The 23,878-nt window shown below is 52.7% G+C and overlaps 1 protein-coding gene across 1 annotated transcript; it reads right to left on the bottom strand.

Annotated features, from left to right (window-relative positions):
* Positions 1–8,370: 8,370 nt before the first annotated feature.
* PROC (protein C, inactivator of coagulation factors Va and VIIIa) lies at positions 8,371–20,418 on the bottom strand. The gene is given in 12 exon segments (XM_069463585.1): positions 8,371–9,120; positions 10,260–10,377; positions 11,194–11,266; positions 11,552–11,621; positions 15,292–15,426; positions 15,529–15,666; positions 15,791–15,815; positions 17,600–17,763; positions 18,924–18,995; positions 18,998–19,033; positions 19,036–19,116; positions 20,373–20,418. Coding segments are annotated over 12 exon segments (1,548 nt in total). The 3' UTR covers positions 8,371–8,530.
* Positions 20,419–23,878: the final 3,460 nt, after the last annotated feature.

Here is a 23,878-nt window from a genome sequence, read left to right as displayed (position 1 = left end):
CAAAAACCTGCACACAGATGTTTATAGCACCCTCCCTCCCTAGCCACAGAAAAGCTGCATCCTTTAGTTAAGACTGAGAGAAGTCTTCCTCTTCTGTGTTCTCACTTTGGCCAAACTGAATAAACCTTTCTCTATCTCCAAATTTCGGTGTCACAGTGTTTGACTTTAGCTGCACATCAGGTACATGAGCCTAAATTTGGGGTTCAATAGCAAGTGGACAGGCCAGGGGTTGCCCACCTTCCGCATCCAATGGACCCCCCAGCAGGGGCAGATCTAGCCAAGAGCCTGCTGAGGACCAGGGCGGAGGTTGGCTAATGATTGACCATCCCAAGTATCGACAGAGCCTGGGTCCTGCCCTGCCCAGCCACACGCCACTCTTCTACCTCACCTGTACGTGGTTCCGTGTCACAGGGGACAGAGCAGGGACTTTGAAGCCTGCCACATTCTCACCCAGACTCACCCAATAGCAGCAATTCAGCCCATCTGAACCTCTTTCCCCTTCCTCAGAACAGAGTCCGGATTCCTGCCCCGATTGCTATGGGAAGTCCACAGTCACCATGGCCAAGTACCTGGCACGCCTGCAGGGTGCTCGTGCCCTAGCCCTCAGCCCACAGCCTCCCTGAGTTGGCTGCTGCCTCGCCCCTGGGACCCATCTCCCTGCTCAGCCTCTGCTGGCCTCCCCTGAGGCTCGGCCCACCTGCTCTTCCACCGGCTCCACCATCTTCCCCTGGCCACTGCCAGCTGGACCTGGTCCTCACAGCCTCCTTTCTGTCGTTTCCCCTCTGTCCTTCCCATAGCTCCTCCCCAGGCTGGAACTCCCGCCCCCGGCCCCAGCAGCCCAGCACAGGGCTACCGCACTTGCTGCCCTCACTGGACAACTGGATTCTTCCACTGGTGCAGATGGCTGCAGCTGTGTTCATCTTGCCCTTCCACGAAGAGAATTTAGTCACTGTGACCACTCATGTTGGGCTGTGCGTGGAGGGCTCGGGAAGGAAGAAGGGGAGGGAAGAGCTTGCCAAGGGCCAGGGCCAGGCACCAGCGCCACGGGTGCTGCACCTCCTTTCATCCTCACAAGCACTCCGGACGGAGAGAGTATGAACCCAGGCACTCAGAGAGGAGAAGAAGGCGCAGGAAGATGAGGCAGCCACTGGGAAATGATCACCCGAGCCGAAACTGGGACACATTCTGTTCTCCAGGCTGCCACTCTGACAGCAAGTCTCAAAATGTCACTGTAATATTACTTTTCAGCTGAGTCTTGGATTTCTTTTCATGTCCTTTTATTTATTTATGTATTTGGTTATTTTGTTGATTTAGAGATGGGGTCTTGCTATGTTGCCCTGGCTGGACTCCAGCTCCAGGGCTCAAGCTTCAGCCTCCCAAGTAGCTGGGACTACAAGTGTGCACCACCTCACCCGGTTCTTTTTATTTTTTTTTCAATAAAAAGGCTTTGTTAAACTAGATTTGCGTAAAGCTTTCCTATGCAGTTTTCTGTTTCCCTGGGCCTCTTCTGACCACTGCCTCTCTGGGCTCAGCTCTGGGCCCAGAGGTGGCACTCGATAAACAGGTGGATGGGTGAGTGCTTCACCCAGCTGCTCCCGCTTCTGGGATGTGCAGCCCGTGCGCTGTGCTGCTGGATCCTACGTGGCACTCGCCTCGCGCACACACCAGGCCCGCAGGGCTCCTGAGGGTCCCTCTTCGCCTGGCCCCAGAAGGCCCAGCACCTGCCCCCTGGGGGACAGTGTCTCTTCCTCCATGTGCTCTAAAGATGGACATTTCACAAGACAGTGGCAAATAAGACACGATGGGGAGTATTCCTTGACGGCACGCTCACTCCTCTCCCTGCCGACCTTCCCGAGGACTTGCCACACCCCAGCGCAGTGTCTGGGGACCGTGCTGGACGGCAGAGCTTTCAGCACCAGGGACCTGAGGGACGCGCACATGCCATCTCCGGGAGAGGCAGGATTTCTGACCTGGTTGTGTGGCACCATCTATTGCAAAAAGAACTGGGCGGGTTTTGTTCTTTTTCTATTTAGGGGAGGAACTTCTTTAAGACGGAAACTATCTGTTCTTTCTTTACAGGTTGGGCAGAAGTCACACACACAGAGCAACACGGGGCTGAGGCTTTGCAGGGGAGTGGGTGGCTTTCACTGCCACTGCAGGGTTCTCGCACTGCTGTCGGGATTTTGTGTTTGCTCTGGAATGCATCCATTCATCCGGGTTTTCAAATGCATCAGCTCATGATAAAATAGCTCCTAACCCCCGCGTCACTCTGCTTAGCCTGCGTTCCTCACTGCCGCTCCTGCCAGAGGCCTGCCCCGCGGTCTTGCCAGAGCATCAGTTTTGGTTTTATTTCTCATCTTCATCTTGTCATTTCCGCCTCCGTTACGATGATTGCTGCCTCCTTATCCTTGTATTTTCTTCCTTCCTTCTTGTTTCTTTGGGTTTTGTTACTCTCTTTCCGGCTTCTTAAGTAGAATTTTCGTATCACTTGCTACATTGGTTTGCTGGGGCTGTCGGAACAATGTACCCAGAACTGGGTGGCTTAAGTAACAGAAATGTATTGCTTGACGGTCTGGGAGGCTGGACAGTCAAGATCAAGCTTTCCACAGGGCCGGTTCCCTCTGAGGGCTGCGAGGCAAGTGCGGTCCGTGCCTCTCTCCGGGCTTCTGGTGTTTGCTGGCAGCATCTGGGGTCCTTGCGTCACAGACACACCCCCCTGACCCTCGGCCTGCGTCTTCAGCCAGCGATCTGTGTGCTCACATCATCTTCTCTCTGTGTGTCTGTGTCCACATCCCCCTTTCTATGAGGGTACCAGTCACAGTAGGGGCCTGCCCTATTCCAGTGTCACTTCCTCTAACCTAACTACACTCGCAACAACCCTGTTTTCAAACAAGATCACATTCTGAGTTTCCCGGGGTTAGGACGTCAACATATGAAATTTGGTGGGAACACAATTCAACCCATAACACTTTGTGATGGTTAATTTTATCTGGGCCACGGTGCCGAGATATTTGGTCAAACATCATTTTGAATGTTTTCTGTGCGGGGATTTCGAATGAGCTTAACATTAGCGGACTTTGAGTAAAGCAGACTGTCCTCCATACTGTGGGGGCCCACCTGGTGAGCTGACAGACATAACGGGACACAGACTGACTCTCCCCAGGAAGGAGGGGCTTCTGCCCGCAGACGGCCTCTGGGCTCCAGCTGCGGCCCTGCGGGTCCCGGGTGTGCGTGTGCCGCCCACCTGCAGACTGTGGACTCGCCAGCCCCCGCCATCTGCAAGGCAGCTTCCCCTGATATAAATCAACTCTTTCAATTCTTACTGTCTCTCAATTTCTCTGATGATTTTCTACTAATATGTTAATTAGTTTGCAAACATTTGGAATGTTAAAAGTACATTTTCTTCTTAATTTCTATATTCATTGCCTTTGAGCTAAAGGACATGTTCCATGACATAGTGACCCCTTGGAACGTATCGTGCCTTCCTTAAGGCCCAGTATGTTTTTATAAAAGTTCCTAGTGTGTTCAAAAAGAATTGCTTAAGCTTATTAATTTTATTGTTTGGATCTTCTATGTACCCACTTATTATTTTTTATTTGTTTGATTTATTGGTTTCTAAGAGAGTCTTTTAAAATCTCCAAATACAATCATTTATTTCTTCCTGCCCCGCTGTCAGATGTTGCATTGTATACAGTATTTCGAGATTATGTTGTAAGGGCACATATTATTTTATAATGACATCTCTATACGCAATTGATTCTTTTTTCAGTATATAATGTCCATTATTGTTCTTTATGATATTTTTTCTTTGATTTCCATTTTATCGGTTACTAAAATTGCTGTCTTAGCTTTCTTTTCTTAAAGTTTGCATGGAATTTCTAGTATTCTTTATTTACATTCTTTCAGTATTTTTAAGTTGTCTCTAAACAATATACTGTCTGATTTATTTTCTATTCTTAGATTTTTCTCTTTTAATTGGTAAGCTTAACCTAATTATTATTTCCATTTTATTCCATAGTTTCCATTAACTATACTTCCTTTTTGTTTCATTTTATAGTTTTACTTTTACAATTAAGTTCATGTTTCATTTTGAGTTAATTTTTATATGAGATGTAAGACGTAGTCAAGGTTCACTTTTTTTTTTTCTTTTTGAGACAGGGTCTTGCTCTGTCTCCCAGGCTAGAGTGCCGTGTTGTCTTCATAGCTCACCAGAAGTTCAGACTCCTGGGCTTGAGGGATTGTCCTGCCTCAGCCTCCCGAGTAGCTGGGACTATAGGCACGCACCACCATGCCCAGATAATTTTTCTATTTTCTGTGGAAACGGTGTCTCACTCTTGCTCAGGCTGTTCTTGAACTCCTGGCCTCAAGCAATCCTCCCACCTCCACCTCCCAAATTGCTAGGATTACAGGTGTGAGCCACTGTGCCCAGCCAAGGTTAATTGCCTGTGGATGTCCCATCATACCAGCACCCTTTACTGAAAAGACTCTCCTTTCTCCATGGAATTGCTTTTGTATCTTTGTCAAAAATCAGATGGCTGTAGGTATGTGTGTCTATTTCTGGATTCTCTATTTTGTTCCATTCATCTATGTAACAAGCCATGACATTTATTCTTCTTTTTTCCAAAAATTTTCATATATATAGAAAGAGAGAGGGAGAGGGACCGAGAGAGAGAGAGAGAGAGAGAGAAGCTTGTCTATTATTAAAAAAACTATGTAGGATTTTGATAGGAATTGCATTAACCCTATGGTTAAATTTTGGGAGAACTGACATATTTACTATGTGGAGTCTTCCATCTCCTCAGGTGTTTAGGTCTTCTTTCATTTCTTTCAGCAGCATTTTGTAAATTTCATCACACAGATCTGGTGTAATGTTCTGTTAAATTTATATCTAAGTACTTCATTTTTTTCAAAGTGATTCAAAGAGGTCTCGTACTTTTAATTTTGGTTTCCACATGTTCATTGTTGGGGTATAGAAATGCAGTTGATTTATGCGTGCTTTTTGACTTATTTTTATTCTTCTACTTTGCTTTCTGTTGGACAGATCAAGTTTTCTTTTGGTTTAAAAGTTGTATTTTTGACTGGGCATGGTGGCTCACACCTGTAATCCTAGCACTCTGGGAGGCCAAGGCGGGAGGATCTCTTGAGGTCAGGAGTTCGAGACCAGCCTGAGCAAGAGAGAGACCCCGTCTCTACTAAAAACAAAAAAATAAATACATAAATAAATAAATTGGCCAGACAACTAAAAATAGAAAAAATTAGCCAGGCATGCTAGTGCACACCTGTAGTCCCAGCTACTCGGGAGGCTGAGGCAGGAGGATCGCTTGAGCTCAGGAGTTTGAGGTTGCTGTGAGCTAGGCTGACGCCACGGCACTCACTCTAGCCCGGGCAACAGAGCGAGACTCTCTCTCAAAAAAAAAAAAAAAAAAAAAAAGAAGCATCATGGACTCCAGCCACAGCCTCTCATTCTCTTTCTGTTTAATAATTATATTATATATTACTATGATATTGTTATATTAATAATAATGACTATTTCTTGAACCCTTCCTACCCCTACCCCTACCAGACCCATGTAAAGAGCCTTACAGACAACGCCCACCCAGTCCCTGCAAACAACAGAGCCCGGACAACAGAGCGAGACTGTGTCTCAAAAAAATAAAAAATAAAAGTTGTATTTTTGTTCTTGTTTTGTTTGCCCTTATGACTATTTCCAGGGACTTTTAAATGTCTGTTTGTTTTTGTAATTTCCGCTAGTTTCCCTGGGAGGTCAGTGGCGCTCCTCACAGTGTCACGCCGGAGCGTTCCAGCCTGCGCAGGTTCACAGGTGAACCGTCTGGCAGGTGCCACTCAGGGATCCCGACCAGACGTGAGGACCCCCAGCACTCGGTCACTCTCTGTCTATCACCTCCCACTGCGAGTGTCGGGGACACTGGGCCCCTCATTATGGCGCAGGTGGCTCCAGCCCTGAGCCTGACTGACGCCCATTTCCAAGCAGTCCCATGTGTCCCTTTCCCAGATCAGCAAGGAGGTGTGTCCTGCAGGCCCCCTCTCAGACACGCCTCTTTCTTGTGGCTGTACATAGGTACTGACTCAGTGGATCCGGGTGTCCTCTCTGGTCTGTGAGCAGCAGCTGTGGCCTGACAAGCCAAACACAATCACAAACTGAATCTGCCTTTACTACTGATTGAGTTATGCTGTGCTTTCTGAGATGACTGGTCTTCAATCTTATTGGTCTCCTAGCACTCTGGGAGGCCGAGGCGGGTGGATCGCTCAAGGTCAGGAGTTCAAGACCAGCCTGAGCAAGAGCGAGACCCCGTCTCTACTAAAAATAGAAAGAAATTATCTGGCCAACTAAAATATATATAGAAAAAATTAGCCGGGCATGGTGGCGCGTGCCTATAGTCCCAGCTACTCGGGAGGCTGAGGCAGAAGGATCGCTTGAGCCCAGGAGTTTGAGGTTGCTGTGAGCTAGGCTGACGCCACGGCACTCACTCTAGCCTGGGCAACAAAGCGAGACTCTGTCTCAAAAAAAAAAAAAAAAAAAAAAATCTTATTGGTCTAGTCTTAGAACTAGAGCCTACCCGTGGAGAAAAGGTCCTTAAAGACCATTTGGTCCAGGCTAGGCACAGTGGCTCATGCCTGTAATCCCAGCACTTTAGGGGGCCAAAGCAGGAGGATCACTTGAGGCAGGAGTTCGAGACCAGCCTGGGCAATACAGAAAGACTGCATCACTTAAAAAAAAAAAAGAAAAAGAAAAAAACGAGCCAAGCTCGGTGGTGTGGTGCTGAATGTCTACAGTCCCAGCCACAAGGGAGACTCAGGCAGGAGGATGGCTCGAGCCCAGGAGTTGGAGGCTGCAGTGAGCTATGATGGTGCCATTGCACTCCAGCCCAGGTGACAGAGTGAGACCCCGTCTTTAGAAAGAAAAAAAAGTTTTCAGATGCTCATTAAAATGAAATAAGGAGTTGTAAAAGTATCAGTGTCTGGGTCTACCCTCTGCTGCCCCAAATTAATTAAATTAGAATCCCCGAGGGTGGGACTGGACAGAGGTGTGTTTGCCGGCTCTCAGGAGATCCAAACATGGAGCCGGGGTGGAGAGCCGCCGCTCTCGCCTAACCCTCCGTTTCACCGATGCCCAGTGTGTTAGGCAGGATTCTCCAAAGAGGCAGAGCCAGCAGGATGTGGCTGTAGACAGACACAGACAGGCGAGAGGGGAGTTATCAGAGGAACTGGCTCCCGTGGTTACCGGGCCATCTGCAAGCTGGGGAACTGGGGAAGCCGGTGACGGGCGTCCAAGCTCAACGGCCTCAGAACTAGGCCAGTGGATGATGGAACTCTCAGCCCCAGACGAAAGGCCTGGGAACCTGGGGGGCTACTGGTGTGAGTCCCAAAATCCAGAGGCCTGAGAACCTGCAGTTCTGATGTCCAAGGCAGGAGAAAGGTGTTCCAGCTCCAGGAAAGAGCGAGTTCACCTTCCCTCTGCCTTTTTGTTCCATCCTGGCCTCGGCCGCTCGGAAGGCGGCTGCTCCCCCGACGGCGGATCTTCCCCACTCGGTCCGCCGACTCTCCCCAGTCTCCTCGGAGAAAGCCCTCACACATGTACCTGGAAATAACGTTTTACCAGCTCTCTGGGCGTCCCATAATCCAGTCAAACTGACACCTAAAATTAACCATCGCGCCTAGCGAGGAGAAATGACTTGCCCATGGCCATACGGAGAGCTAGACTAATTTGGGGACTTTAGACTAATTTTCTCTGCTCTGTCTCACTCCCATTCCTTTTTATCAGGCACTTAATCATTCCAAATCAGGACACTCTAACTTATTTCTCTGTCTCTGCAATTATGCCCGGAAGGCCAGGCTGGGGCAGAGCCTCTCGCTATGGCGGCCGTGACTGTGGAACACTGTTCTTACGGGAGCGTCTGGGCTGCACCGTGGGCTCGTTCTGGGCTGAGCCAGCGCCCTGTGGGTCTCTGGCCACTGCCCGCAGGGTTAGCGACGGCCTCCACGCCCAGCACGTGTCAAAACAGCTGCCCTCCCGGAACAATGGAAAGCAGAAAACAATCGCCAGCATTTTGGAGCCAGGCCTAGATTCGGAGGGCTCTGCCGTGTGCGCTCCCTGAGCCCCGGTCTCCTGCTCTGTGATAGACAGACATCTGTGTCCACAGCTGGGTTTTCTGTAAAGCCAGCCAAGCTTCGCTTTGGGGTCCCTGACTGGCCCCGGGAAAGGCTCTGGAAGTTTTGTAGTCACATTTTTTACCCTTTTTCATAAACAGAGCACCCCCGAGACTTTGTCAGCTTCAGACCCCACAAAACTTGGATCTGCTCCTCCGCACCCCACAGGGCTGATCTGAGAGTTAAATAAGATTCTGTTCATAAGGCATGTGACATTTAGTAGATGTTCAACAATGTTACTTCCTCCCACAATAGGCTAAGAAGGTGATGGGAGGACAGACAGACAGCAGGCTGGTGCAGTCGCATGCCCCTTTAATGTCCCATACGCTGCCGCCTGGCAGCCTGGCCCACGGGGAGGGCACTAGGGCACCTGGCCCTTGGGGGAGGCCTCCTTGTCCCTGATGTGGCTGTGGATCCAGTCGAGGTAGCGGCTGACTTTGGTGTACACGCCGTAGTTGTGGAGGTGGCCGCAGCCTTCACCCCAGCTCACCAGGCCCACCAGGAACCAGGTGCCTCGGAAGGAGGTGACCATGGGCCCCCCACTGTCACCCTCACAGGCGTCCCGCCGGTCCCCGAGGATGCCCGCACACAGCATGTTCTCAGAGATCATGTTGCTCATGACCTGCATGCACTTGTGGCGCGGGACCACAGGAATCTTGATAAAGTTGAGGATGAAGGTGCGGTTTCTCTTGGTGTCTTTCTCTCGGCTGCTCTTGTAGCCCCAGCCGGTCACCACAGTCTCCTGGCCAGCCTGAGTGAGCTCGCGCTCTGCAAGGCCGCTGTCCGGGAGGCAAATGGGCACGATGTTCTGTGAGAGGGTGGCCGGCCTGTCCAGGCGGAGCAGCGCGATGTCATTGTCAGTGGTGCTCCTGCTGTAGTTGGGGTGGATGAGGACCTCCTTGATGCCCAGATCCACCTCCAAATTCTCCCAGCGCCGCAGGTCATACTCCCCTGCAGGGCAGAGCGCACCGTCAGAGTGGGCCGGTGCAGCCTCTGCCCCACAGCCTTCCCCAAGGCCGACACGAGTGCTGTGCTCCCGCAGGCCTGGGCAGACGCCCTGACAGAGGTCACGGCTGGAAAGTGTTGACCCACACGTCCCAGGTGCTGTCATGGGGCCACCTGTCTGTGCTGTGGATCCTTATCAAGGGTGACTTCTCCTGCCAGCAGGAGTGGCCCCCAAGTGTCAATCCCAAAGGGGCAGAATTGGTCTGGATTCAGGACTCACAGAGGGAGCAGTGAGACCAGGGAAGCAAGGGGCAGCAAAGATGCCCAAGGCCCCTAGAAACCCGCAGACACAGACCAGAGCCATAAAGGGACGTGAAGCAACTGAAGCCGGATAGACGAGGGCAGGAGCAGTGAGAACCAGAGAGGAAGACTAACAGAACATGGCAGAAAGATCTGGATCACACACAAGAGACAAGGTCCTCCCAGGCCGGACTGATGGTTCCTGGGGAGGGAGGCCTGGAAATCCTAAGCCAAGCCACACTAGGGGCCACTGGCCCCTGATGATGCCAAAGGTAACTGTCGGCAGTGCGAACTGGTCATTCTCAATACACCTTTTCCTTCCTTTTGCACAAAGACATGAGTAAGAACCCTCTCTAGAAATGGCATAGATTGGGGCCTGTGCCTTGGGGCCCCCAGACTACTAGGGACACAGCGTCTACTTTGGCAGATGCCAGGGCCCCTGCTGCATAGCTCTGTCCCTGTCTGTCTGTGAAGCACAGCCCTGAGGCCAGGCCTTGCAGGTCTCTGCACCCAAGGGTGCTGAGGTCCACACATAGCCTGCTCTGCACGAGTGGGAGTGAAGAGTTGAGGGTGTGTGTAACCCTTCACTTACAAACACATGTGTGCAAGGACCTGTGCCCAGATTTGAAGAGGGCACCAGCAATCCCCTACCTGAAAAATACCAGGTGTTATAGGGTGGGCAGGGTGGGCACACATAGTCCTTTTCCCCCCGAACACCTCTGTGGAGATCAAACAACCTCTTGGTCAAGCATCCTGGGGACCAGGGTCCCCCAAACCTGGACGGCCTGCCTGGTCCCCACCCCTGGGCCCCTGGCAACCCCCTCTTGCCTGGCTCCAGCCCATACCAAGCCTGACAATGAGCTTCCTGGAGACCTCCATGCAGTGGGCCGCCGTCAGCACCCAGGAGGGGTGGATGAGCACTGCCCCGCAGGCCAGCTGCTTCTTTGAGTCCAACAGGACCACCTGGAATGGGGATAGAGCAGTGATGTCACAGAGCTGCTCTCTGACAGCTCCAAGTCCAGGGCTCCCGGGTCTCACATGGCCCCAGCATGGTTCTTAATCACTTCGCTGGGTTCCCTGGTCACTTGGGCATAGGCTATGGACCTTTTCTGGCATTTTCTATTTCTGCACATTTTACGGTGTTGGCCCATCCCAAGGATGTCTTCCTAACTTTGCTCATGCTGTTGCTTTGTTCCATGCTGTTCCAGTCATCCTCAGCCACACCCAACATCACCCAGTGAGCTCCTCTCATCCTTGGGGGCTTGGGCCAGGGCTTGCGTCGTCTGGGAAGACCCTGTGGTCCCTAGGCTGCCTTGGCAGGTCCCCTTGGGCCTCCCTCAGCCCCTGCCCTGACAGCCATCCTGGCTCCAGTCCCATTGGGTTGCCCTGTGTTTAGGGTCCTGACCCTCCCAGAGTCTGTGAGCTCCCGAGGCCAGTACCCCTACTTGTTGATTTCTGTACTCTGCCCCCCCAGCGCCTGGCAGAGAGAGGCACCAAATAAGTGTTAGTTCCCATGTTGAGGCTGGAAGTACTCAGGGCCAGGCCTCCCCCAGCCCTGTCTGTGCCAAACACCTCCCATTAGTGGGCCTCTGCCTGACATCCAGCAGCACAGCATTACTTTCCAGCTCCTCTCCCGCTCCACGGCCGTGCCCACCCCATCCCGCCCGGCTGCTCCTCTCCCTTAGCATTCCCCTCCAGGCCCCCAAGCAATGGCAGCACTTCCTGCCCGTTCGTGTGTCCAGGGCGACCCAGCAAAGGAGAGAGGCAACCTGCCCTTACCTGCCAGGGGCTGTCTCCCTGTTTGGTCAGCTTCCCGTTGACGAGCCGCGGGTCCACTTGGTCTGCTCTATCTGGGTCTGCTCGGTCTGGGGCTGCTAGGTCTGGGTCCGCTTGGTCTGCTCGGTCTGGGTCTGCTCGGTCTGGGTCTGCTTGGTCTGCTCGGTCTGGGTTCACTTGGTCTGCTCGGTCTGGGTCTGCTCGGTCTGGGGCTGCTAGGTCTGGATCCGCTTGGTCTGCTCGGTCTGGGTCTGTTTGGTCTGGGTCTGCTTGGTCTGCTCGGTCTGGGTCCACTTGGTCTGTTCGGTCTGGGTCTGCTCGGTCTGGGGCTGCTAGGTCTGGATCTACTTGTTCTGCTCGGTCTGTGTCACGTTTAAAGTAATTGCGCTTCTTGTCCATTCGTTTCCAGAGCCTCCCACAGGGGAACTTCACTGAAAGCAGAGGGAGGCCGTGAGGGATCTGCCAGACACTGTTTCTGAGACCGCCCTCCCACCTTTGTCCTCCTCCCCCCGTAGGCTAGTTTGCCACATTGTAAGGTTCAAGGGATAAGTGATGCTCTGAACACTCAATACTAGCTACAAATCCCCTCCAATCAGTCAGTCAACAAACAGTGCCACCTAATGGCAAGAGCCAGACCAAGCAGCGTCACCGCCTAACTGCGCGTCCTTGCATAGGCTGTTAAACTTCTCAAAGGTTCATTACACCTTAGGGCTGTTGGGGGTAATCGCTGAGATACTTAGGTAAGGTCTCATGCTGGGATGCTGCCGAGCTCCTGACAGAGGAAAGACATTACGGGGAGAAGGAGGTGAGCATTCTTGGAGAGCCCTAAAGAAGCCCTGAGCACAGGTGTGAGGGCTCCCCGCCAAGAAGAGAGTGTACGCTGTGGAGAACTGAGGGCTGCAAGGTCTGTCAGGGTCTGCTCATTAGGGGGCTTGAATGCCAGGTTGAGGGATCTAGACTTGCAGGGGCAATGGGATGCCAGCCACAGGGGAACTACAGAGTGACAAGAGAATGGAGAGAACACAACAACAACACCATTCCAAAAGCTGACAGCACATGGATGTGATAACTGGCTTAGACAAGAAAGCAAAAACCTCCGCCAGTAACTGGGGTGCCCAGAAGCCAACGGAAGCACAGAAGCCTCAGTGCTTCTGAGGGAGGCAGTGCAGGTGGGACTGCAGATGGGAGGTGTGTTGACAGTGTGTAAGAGAAACTGCTGGAGCTCTCCTTACTAGCTTGACTCCCCTCTCCCACCCCATGCAGAAGACATGAAGAGGGTGAACCAGACACTGTGACATGGGGACTCCAGGCACGACCTCAGGAAAGAGTGGTGTGCCTGGCTGACCGCAGGAGTCACGCAGACTTCCACAGTTTGTGCAGATGCCAGCTTCCCTTCCCCACCCTGCTCCAAGGGGCTGGAGGCCAGGCGTGAGCATCCTCCAGCAAAAGCTTGGAGGATTTCTTTTGGAAACAGGCCTAAAATCTGGGTAGCAAGTGTTCTGCCCATGATGGAGCCTTCCAATGGCCTCGCAGGAAAGCTCAATGGCCACCAGGCATTTCTTTGCAACCTCCTGTGAATCTCTGATTATTTCAAAATAAAAAATTAGAAAAATTTTTTCAGTAGGAGAATTGGAATATAAAGTTGTGGAAAGTTTCCTGAAAGAAGAACACAAATTCAAAGAGATAGACACAAACAAATGGAAGGGTATTCTATGCTCCTGGACTGAAAGAATGAGCATCGTTGAGATGACAATACTGCCCAAAGCAATTTACAGATTCAATGCGATCCCTAATAAAATACCAATGACATTTTCACAGAAATAGAAAAAAAAATCCTAGAATTTATATGAAATCACAAAAGACCCTGAATAGCCAAAGCAATCCTGGGCAAAAAGAACAAAGCTGGAGGCATCACACTACCTGACTTCAAAATTTATTAAAAAGCTATAGTAACCCAAACAGGATGGTACTGGCATGAAAACAGACCCATAGGCCGAGTGCGGTGGCTCACGCCTGTAATCCCAGCACTTGGGAGGCCAAGGCAGGCAGATTGTTTGAGCTCAGGAGTTCGAGACCAGCCTGAGCAAGAGCGAAATCCCGTCTCTACTAAAAAAAAGAAGAAAAAGTAATATAAATTAAAATTAAATTTTTTTAAATATATAAAAAAACAAACAAACAAAAAACAGACCCATGGCCAGTGGAACAGAATACAGAACCCAGACATAAACCCACACATTGACAACCAACTCATCTTCAACAAAGGTGCCAAGAACTTACAATGGGGAAAGAACAGTCTTTTTAATAAACAGTACAGAGAAAACTGGATAACTGTATGCAGAAAAATAAAGCTAGACCCCTCTCTCTCCACATACACAAAAATCAAATCAAAATGGATTAAAGACTTAAATCTAAGATCTGAAACTATGAAACTACTAGAAGAAAACATTGGGGAAATGTGCCTGCACATTGGTCTGGGCAAAGATTTCTTGCATGAGATCTGAAAAACACAGGCAACCAAAGTAAAAATAGACAATTGGAGTTAGATTAAACTGAAAAACTTCTGCACAGCAAAGAAACAATCAACAAAGTGAAGAGACAACACACAGAATGGGAGAAAATATTTGCAAACTATCCATCTGACAAAGGAATGATAACTAAAATATATAAGGAGCTCAAACAACTCAATAGCAAAAAAAAAAAATTCAATTTATAAATGGGTAAAAGATCTGAATAGACATTTCTCAAAATAAGACATACAAATGGCCAACAGGTATATGAAACAATGCTCCACCACATTAATCATCAGAGAAATACAAATCAAAACCACAATCCAATACCATCTTACCGAAGTTAAAATGGCTTATATCAAAAAGACAACAACAGATGCTGGTGAGAATGTGAAGAAAGGGGAACCCTCGTATGCTATTGGCAGGAATGTCAGTTAGTACAGCCACTATGGAGAACAGTATGGAGGCTCCTCAAAAAACTAAAACTAGAACTTCCATATGATCCAACCATTCCACTACTATATAGTCAAAAGAAAGGAAATCAATATATCAAAGAGATATCTGTACTGCCATGTTTATTGAAGCACTATTCATAATAGCCAAAATATGGAATCAACTTAAGTGCCCATCAACTGATGACTGGATAAATAAAATGTGGTATATACATAATGGAATAATATTCAGCCATAAAAAAGAATGAAATCTTGTCATTTACAACATGGATGGAAACAGAGGTCATTATGTTACGTGAAATAAGCCACGCACAGAAAGACAAATATTGCATGTTCTCACTCTTACGTGGGAGCTAAAAAAACAGTGGATCTCATGAAAATGGAGACTAGATTGGTGGTCACCAGAGGTCAGGAAGGGGAGGAAGAGGGGGAGGGGAACGGCAAAAAAAAAAAAAAAAAAAAACCAGAGTCTTTATTACCACTCATCTGTACACCTAAAAATGGCAAAGATGGTAAATTAAATTACATATGTATATTTTATCTCAATAAAAATTGTTTTAAAAAGACAATCAAACTAAAGGAAAGAGATATGAATGATGGGAGGTCCAGAAATAGAACAGAGAAAGCAGAAGAGAGATTATCAAAGAAATAACTAAAAATTGTTCCTAGAAGTAAAAGATGAATTTCTACATTAAAAGGGTCTACCAAGAGCACTGTACAGCCAGTGCACAAAGACCCACGCCAAGGAACAACGTGCTGAAATTTATTAAGAGTCGTAAAACTCTGACTTTTACAACTTTGTACATATATAAATGTGATAAAAATGAAAATGCGTATAAAGGAAAATGTAAAAGAAGGCAGACTCGGAGTCTGTTCTCTCCTTAGGGAAGCAGGGGTGTGAGAGGAAAGGGAGGCGCGCCCGAGACGTGGGTAAGGAACAGACACAGCCCGACCCGCGGAGTGCGGAGCCCGGCCCAGGTCGCGGCGCGCGGGCACCAGGAGGAGGGTGTCCGGCACCGACGAGAGAAAGAGGAACCCGCGAGGCACGCGCGCCTCGGGGCCCACTGCGCTAGCGGCGGCGCCGGCCTTTTGTCACCCCCCAGGGCTTTCCCGCGCCCCCCGCGGCTCCCGGGGCGGCTCACCCGCGGGCTGGCACTGCAGGTGGTCGTCCCCCAGCTTGTAGCCCGGCGCGCAGCTGCAGCGGCGCCCGCCCTCCACCTCGGAGCAGTAGTGCGCGCAGCCACCGTTGTCCACCGAGCAGTTGGAGAAGTTCACCTCTGCGAGACAGGGGCGCACAGGCCGAGAGCGGCGGTGGCGCCGCGCCTGGGCCCCTGCCGCCCTCCCCCGGCCCGCCCGCCGCGTGCCCGGCGCCCCCTCACCGTGCTGGCAGAAGCGGCCCTCCCAGCCCTGGCCGCAGTCGCAGCTGAAGCCACCGATGCCGTCGGTGCACGTGCCGTGCCCGCAGCACGGGCTAGCGCACTGGTGCTCCAAGGGCCTGGCCGCGCACTGGTCACCGTCTGCGACACAAGGCGGGTGGGGGTGTGGGGTCACTGGTATTGCCAGCCCCTTCCCTGACCCCCAGCGGCCCAGAGAGCCCTAGGGGAGCGGGCACCCGCAGCCCAGCAAGGGGGACGCACTCACCGACGTACTTGGACCAGAAGGCCAGCTGTGGGGAGAGCAGGCAGCGTCAGGGGCCGGCAGCCCGGGCAGGGGTGAGACGCCTCCCGGGTGCGGCCCAGGAGGGGCAGGGCAGCCTGTGCGCGGGCAGGTGAGGCGGGGAGGGGCTTCGGGACAAACGGGGATCAACCCCTGATGATCGCAGGCTGCTAGGAGCAAGTGCTGCTTGCCCCGCAGTGCCCACCTCCCACCCCCGCGCCAACTCCACCCACGTCCCACGAACAGTACCCGCCTCCCCGCGCAGCGGGAGCCCTACTTACTGCTCTGTCTGCGCCACAGCAGCCTCTGCAAGGGAAGGGACGCAGCCCCGCAACCCCCATCCGCCCTCTACCGAGGGCATTGATCCCTCGCACGCCTCCGTCTGTCCCTAAGCCGGCGTCCTCAGAGCTGGCGAGAGGCCAATTGCTGCTTCAGAAAGTCTGGGGCGGCAGGGTGCGTTTCTAACCCCGCGCAGGTGCGCCGAGCACACCTGAGACCTGCTGTGACGCTGATGCCTGCGCTGTCAAGCAGGCCCAGCAGCAGCCGCTCTGCCATGCTGGGGCCCAGTGACCATGGGTGACGTCAGGGAGCCATGGCAGGGACATGCTGTGCCCACATTGTGCCTTAAGAAAATCATAAGGGGCCGGGCGCGGTGGCTCACGCCTGTAATCCTAGCACTCTGGGAGGCCGAGGCGGGAGGATCGCTTGAGGTCTGAGACCAACCTGAGCAAGAGCGAGACCCCGTCTCTACTAAAAATAGAAAGAAATTATCTGGCCAACTAAAATATATATATAGAAAAAAAATTAGCCGGGCATGGTGGCGCATGCCTGTAGTCCCAGCTACTCAGGAGGCTGAGGCAGTAGGATCATGTAAGCCCAGGAGTTTGAGGTTGCTGTGAGCTAGGCTGACGCCATGGCACTCACTCTAGCCCGGGCAACAGAGCGAGACTCTGTCTCAAAAAAAAAAAAAAAGAAAAGAAAAAAAAGAAAATCATAAGGCATCTGCTGAGGAGGCCATTTGGGAAAAGAGGCAGTGGGGACTGAGGACCCAGTCCAGGAGGTGAAGGCCAAGGGCAAGAGAGGGGCAGGCCAAGCGCCCCCTTTTGCCTTGAACACCTCACTGGGAGAGGCGTCCCTACAGACACTTCTGGAGGGGGCCCAGGTCCTAGCAGCAGAAATGAGATCTTGGGGACAGAGGGGACCTGAGCTTTGTATCAGGAAGCCACCTCCCTTACCAAGCCCACCCTGCCACCCCAGGACCACCTCCACAGGGCCCTGGGGACTCTGGAGGACTCTGACCCTTAGGCCAGAAGGACCCAGGCCCTTTCTTCAGATCCCCTGAGCAATCAGGATTTCTCCCTTGAGAACTGGACCCAATTCACACAGCGAGTGAGGACATGCGGACAGGCATCGGGGAGTCCAGGTCACACATGCCTGATCCTCGGGTACATGAGTGGAAGCAGGGCTGACGGCTGAGACAGAGAGGGGAGGCAGGGTGTCCAGCAGCAGCTGGAGGGTAGACTGAACTCTCTCCATGGGGTCGGGGGGGACTCCCAGCCCAGAGCTGCCCTTCACTCTTCTTCCTCAAATTCATTGCATTGTTCTGTTTCTCACAGTCACGTGTACCCAACCAACACCACAGGGCCAGCGTCCTATTCACTCCACTCAGCCACCCCCAGCAAGCTGGGGGGAAGAGGGGCTGGTGCCCACCCTTCCATGGGCCTCCGGGCTCCAGCTGGCCACCAGCCCACCCTGAGCCTCATCCTCTGGACCCAGCCAGCCAGGTGACCTTACTGTGTCTTCCACGTTTTGGAAAATCTCCTTGGCCTCCTCGAAGTCACAGATCTCCTCCGTGCACTCCCGCTCCAGGCTGCTGGGCCGGAGCTCCTCCAGGAAGCTGTTGGCGCGTTTGACCCGCAGCACCTGGTGGGCACGCTGGCTGCTGGAGAACACCGAGTCTGCTTCGGGAGGAGGGGAGCTCACTTTGGTGGAGGGGCTTGAGAGGGGCTGGGGGCCTGCAGGGGTCTGAGGAAGCCAAGCTGGGACAGCCTGGAAAGGTCTCATCTCAGGCCCCTCAGGACTTGTTCTAATTCCAGGTCACGATGCTGCGCCTGCTCCTCTGCTCTCTTCCTCTGCAGGAAGCAGGTGACAGTTGGAAGACAGAACCTCCCCGGGAACCCCAATCTGACCTCTGTGTGACCTTGAGCCAGTGTCTTTACTTCTCTAAACCTCAATTTACTCATCCAGAAAATGGGGAGGAGATCATAGTGTGAAACAGTGCAGTCAGCACCTGGCACAACAGGAGCATTCAATGCCAAAGCCGGCGGCTGCTGCCAGGACCGCAAAGGCAAACGGTCTCATTGTTCTCCCAGCACACCTCGTGCAGCCACAGCCCCACCCCCAGCATCCCCCACGTCCTCCTTGGACAGGGACACCTGGAGGGCAGACAGACCTGTCACCCAGTGCGTGTCACCAAGTGCCTCCTGGGCTCTGCAAGGTGTCTGTCTTGGGTGCAGGGGACAGCTGGGAGGCAGGGATCCCAGCGGGGGGTGAGCATGAGGGGTTGGAGGGAAGGGCCCCCAGAGGAAGGTGTGCCAGAGCTGAGTCTGGACAGATGAACTAAAGTAGACCTCAGAGTGTGGGGAGGGGACCAGGCAGATGAGCAGCTCGAGAAGAGGCACCAAGGCCTCGAGCAGCCTCATGTGGCTCCAGGCAGGTCATGAGGTCATGTGTCCTGCAGCCTCTGGAGAATCACGGCCGCCTCCTGTTGGCTGGGGGCACTAGGAGAGGGGTTGGGGGAGGGCAGCTCGGCAGCAGATGTGCAGTTGGGAGGAGAGGCGGTGCCTGGGCCTTCACAGTTGAGGGAGTGAGTGGGTGGAGAGGGAACACGCAGGGACCCTGCTGAGGAAGGAGCTTTAGGAGGTAGGCACAGGGCTCCCTGCCACGCCTGTGCCCGCCATCGCAGCCATGTTGCATCCACAGCTGGCCTGCTGGGACTTGCCTGCCCTCATCTCACCCTCGGCTCAAAGGGGCTGCCAAAGGGCGTGAAGGCTTGCCTGGCAGGCGCCAGCCAGGGCCTGTGGAGGCCGAGGGGGTCCGGGTGGGGGTGGGGCCTTACCAGGAGGAGCTGGTGTGCTGGAAATTCCCCAGGTGGCCACGAACAGCAGGAGGCTCGCGAGCTGCCACATTCCGCACCTGTCTGAGGAGGACTTTTGAGCTCCCAGCAGCACCCCAGCTGCTGCTCTGCCTGCACCCCCAAGCAGAAGCCGCATGAAGGGGCTGTTCCTGTGTGTTGGTTGCCAGGGTGAAAGCTGGGGTCAGGGGGTACTTGTTCACTAGACAGACAGCCCAGAGCCTCAGTCATCTTTGTATGGAACTAAGGTCGGACCACTTGCCCCAGAAGTGGGAGGCACACAGGGTCCTTGTGAAGATCAAAGGGACTCGCCTAAGTGTGGTGGAGCCTACACTGGAATGTCTGTGCCCTCCCTTGCCTTGCTCTTTGGTGATGGCTGGGGGTGGTCGGGGTGGCTGCCTTTGCTGGGCCGACAGCTGGGCTGAGAATAGCTGGGCTGAGAATAGCTAACGTTGATTAGACACTTAGGGTGTCTTTCAAGCAATGTGTACATGGTTTAGAAGACAGGCATGAAGCCAGACCACCTGGTGCAAATTCCAGCTCCAGCAGTTACCGGATGGCAATGTTGGGCAAGGTGCTTAATTGCTCCATGGCTCAGTTTCCTCGTTTGTAAAACAAACAGAATAACTGTTTCTGCCATAAAGGGTATTTCAAGAATTAACTGAGTTAATCCATGCACAGCTCTTAAAACAGGGTTTGCACATAGCAAATGCTTGGTAAACACTACCTACTATTACCTCAGTTAAGGCTCACAGCCACCCAAGAGGTAGGTATTAATGCTGTCACCCCCATTTCATAGAGGGGGAAACTGAGGGCCACAGGGGTTGAGTAGCTTATTAAAAATCCATGACCAGGAGCTGGCAGAACTAGGACTCAAGAGCCCAGGTCTGGTCTTGAGGCTCCAGGCCTGGATCTTAACCTCTATCACCAACCACTGAGTGCCCCACAAGGCCACAGAGGTAGCTCTGCCAGCTGGAGACCCCGTGAGTAGGCCTGCGTGCTGCATCCAACACGCCTGCCTGACCTGCCTCCCCACCTTTGCTCTCTGCCTCTAAGACTGGTTCTGATGGCCCCAGGTTTAACTCTGAGGCCCCAGGTTTAGAGGTGAGAGCGGAGTAAAGAGAATGGGGGGGGGGTCCCGGGTTCTAAGCTGCCTCCGGGGATGGCCATGGCCCTGGAGACCCTCGGCCGACTTCCATTTGACCCGCAGTCTGGAAAGAGAGGGCCTCCCGGGACTCGGGCTCCCAGGCCTGGGGAACACCAACCAGTGCCTTGGCCTGCCTAAGGCTCGGCCTCATTCCTCTTAACCTCAAGCTCTGGCTGATCTCAAGAACCCAGGTTTGAGGATTTGACCCTCATCACCACTCAGTCCTCCGCTTCCTTCTGCACCGCTCCCTCTGCACCCCCCACAGACCTGCTTCGAAGGAGACTCACAGGGGTGGGTCATGGAGAGACTGCAAGTTCTGCCTCCTGCCGCCATGACAGCCTGGAACTCGGGTTAATCCATAACCACAAATATTTACTTGGCCTTCAGCACTGAGCCCTCTCTCTCCAGAGGTAAACAAACAATTGGCTCACACTCCTGGTCCCAGCTCAAGGCGGCTCGGTTTGCCCGAAGCCCACCTCTGCCCACCAAGGATGCTGTCCAGAAGGGAGGAGGAGAGGGCCGGGCACCCTCAGAACTGTTGATGATATGGTCTCATTTTAACCTCATGGTGGCTGGCTGAGGTGAGGAGGTTGTCCCCGTTTTGCAGATGAGGACATTTTTACCCAGAGATATTGTAGCTTGCCCAAGATCAGCACAGGTAATGCTTCCATATGTCGTCAAATCTAGGATGACATTAATTAAAAGATGCACCTATTTTATGTACCAGTATAAAAAAGACACTGTCACCATGACATGCTGTCCTAATTGCTGATGCATAAAAACATGAAAAGATAATCCTCTTGGGGTCCCCACCACACGGGTGACGGCACTGGGCTAGACTCTCACCTTTGGTTGTTCGTGTGACGGCCCCAGCTCCCCCCCCACACACACACAGCTGCGTGCGGCCAGTTCTGTGACCTTTACTTTGCAGATGAGGAGGCTCTGCAGTCTTGTGTTACTCACCCAAATTCACGGAGTGGGTGTGAGGAGGATCTCTGCGGCTAGCTTGTGCTCCAGCACAGGCTTCAGAAATGGAAGAAAAGGCGAGCGGCAGCAGGCAGGTGAGACATGCTATTTATTGTCGGGGGATACAGCAGTGGTGAAAAACATGGCCGAGAACATGGCGAGCGCTTATATCCGGCTCTGAACAACAGAGGCAACACGCCATGGGAAGCGCGATCACATGGGTTCACACAGGACATAACACCTTGGTTACATGAGTGTGCTGACTCACGCCTCTCAGGAAGGCCAGCTAACCAGGGGGGCCGGGTGGGAACAAACACTGCGGCAGGCATCTTAGTTTGGCTTAAGAAACCATTGCCTGTACAAATGCACTTTCCCTTACATTCCACCCCTTGGGTAATAGGTTTCTTCGCCGACACATGGGCTCATAGGGTGGCCCCTTGGGCTCATAGGCCATGACAACAATACAGGGAACAACACAGTATCACCAGACCACAGCCAGCAGCTCCTAACACTAAAAGGGTCCAACGCCAGGAGGACAAGAGATGTTCCCACCACTGCTGTAGTGGGTCTCCAGTTAACTGTTGGATGGCCCGTACCTCGTCAACTTCCTTCAAAGCAGAGGAGATATCCTCCTGGTGATCAGGTGTCTACACAACACTCAGTATGTACGACTGCACATGGGCCTCCTGGAGCTGCAGTGAGGAGATCAGGGGCCATGCGGTTGTGTAAAACCACTTTCCTCATCTGAGTGACTCATCCATCAGGAGGGCCGAGGCCTGCCGGGTTTGATTCAGGGCCCGAGCAGTAGCTCCACTAGGGCATCCACTTCTATCTGTACCTTAATGGCCCCACCTCCAGGAAAAATGATGGCTACCGGGTAAAACCACCACGGAGTCAGTTTCACCCAATGCTAACTGGAGAACACGGCATCCCAGTTATGTGGTTTCTCAGTAAAGATGGGGAGGACCTTCCCTGGAATGTATGGCCATCCCCACGTGCATCTTCCCATCCAACAAGTGGGAAGATAAAGCCACCCATGTCTTGACATATCCACAAAAATCCTGGGGACACTCAGTGGGGACAGTCCCCACCAAAGGTTTTCCACTCCGCCAGGGAGTGGCATTATTATTCTGAGTAATGTTTGCACAAAACTCTTTCGGGATCCATCCCACAGTGCAGTTTCTCAATCCCATTTCCTGTTTTATACATAGAGGGGCCACTTGACGCAATTCTACTTGTTCCCCTAATAAGCCAACCCCGACCGTCCCAAACAGCGAATCGCAAAGTGGGATGTGAGTGTGGAGTCCATCACAGGTGTTTCTCGACTACTCTGTGAGTGGGGTCGTAGTCGGCGTCCCGAGGATGCCACGTGGTCAGGAAAGTCCAGTTCTGCAGAGAACCAGGGGTGATGCTCCGGGGCAGGCCACCAGAGGTTTCCACCGGGAGCTCCTTGCAGACGCAGCAGTGAGAAATGTTCTCGACTTGAGCATAAGTGTGAGCCCAGGAGGCGATACTGTTAGCCTGGATTACCCTGGTTGGTAAGAAAGAGCAGGCCGGGGACCACTAAGGGTAACTCACGCCCTACAAGATTGTGGCTGGGGCCGGGCGCGGTGGCTCACGCCTGTAATCCTAGCACTCTGGGAGGCCGAGGTGGGCGGATCGTTTGAGATCAGGAGTTCGAGACCAGCCTGAGCAAGAGCGAGACCCCATCTCTACTAAAAATAGAAAGAAATTATATGGACAGCTAAAAATATATATAGAAAAAATTAGCCGGGCATGGTGGTGCATGCCTGTAGTCCCAGCTACTCGGGAGGCTGAGACAGGAGGATCGCTTGAGCCCAGGAGTTTGAGGTTGCTGTGAGCTAGGCTGACGCCACGGCACTCACTGTAGCCTGGGCAACAGAGTGAGACTCTGTCTCAAAAAAAAAAAAAAAAAAAAAAAAAAAAAAGATTGTGGCTGGAATTGCCTTTTATCCTGGGCGATGGTGCCACACAGCCTCACCCATAACAGGTTTGGCAGTTTCAGGTGCCAAGACATTGGGAACCTGGGGAATTACCCAAAAGACAAGAACTAAGGTGCCCGTGAGGAGGATGCCCTTTCCATGGCAGGCTGCCGTGACTGTCACTGATTGCTGCTCAGGGCTGAGCATGGCAGGTGACATGTCGGAGAGGTACGGTAACCCATCCCCCCACGGGGCTAACAGACCACTGGGGTTCAGGGCCCGTTATACTCCATGACCATGTCCAGGTTTTTGTTTCTCCTTCCTTGAGGGGAGGTGGGGCTGGAAGCAGAACAGTTCCTTCCTGAGTTACCTGGGGTCGCAGCAACGGGTCCTTGGAGACATCTGTCAATCTGGGGGGAGTGGTCTGTTGTAGGTTAAATAATCTAGGGGGCAGGCCCACCCTTTCAGGGCTGCTCGTTCAGCGCCCGAACGGCCTGATCCCACCTCCGTGTCCAGTGCCAGAGAGATGCAGGAAAGGTCCACTTTTTAGCGTCCCCTTCAACAAACCATTGTATCGCTCTATCCACCAGCGGCCTGAGGCCTGTAGGGCACATGGGCTATCCCCTCAGTGTCCATTTGGTGTGCCCACTGTTGGACTTCATGTCCCACAAAATGATTACCCTGATCACTTTCTACAGTCAGGGGCCACCCATATAGAGCAGTTAAATGTTCCAGTGCCTTAATGGTGGATGTTTGGTCAGCCCAGGCCACCAGGTAGGCAAAAAGCAGGCCCGTAGCGGTATCGACTGCCGTGAAGGCCTACATTGCCATGTTAGACCAAGGGAGGGGACCGACGTAGTCAACCTGCCATCTCTCTAAAGGAT

Source organism: Eulemur rufifrons, chromosome 1, assembly GCF_041146395.1.
Source record: "Eulemur rufifrons isolate Redbay chromosome 1, OSU_ERuf_1, whole genome shotgun sequence".
Classification (NCBI taxonomy): domain Eukaryota; kingdom Metazoa; phylum Chordata; class Mammalia; order Primates; family Lemuridae; genus Eulemur; species Eulemur rufifrons.
This window is presented reverse-complemented; position numbering and strand designations above follow the sequence as displayed.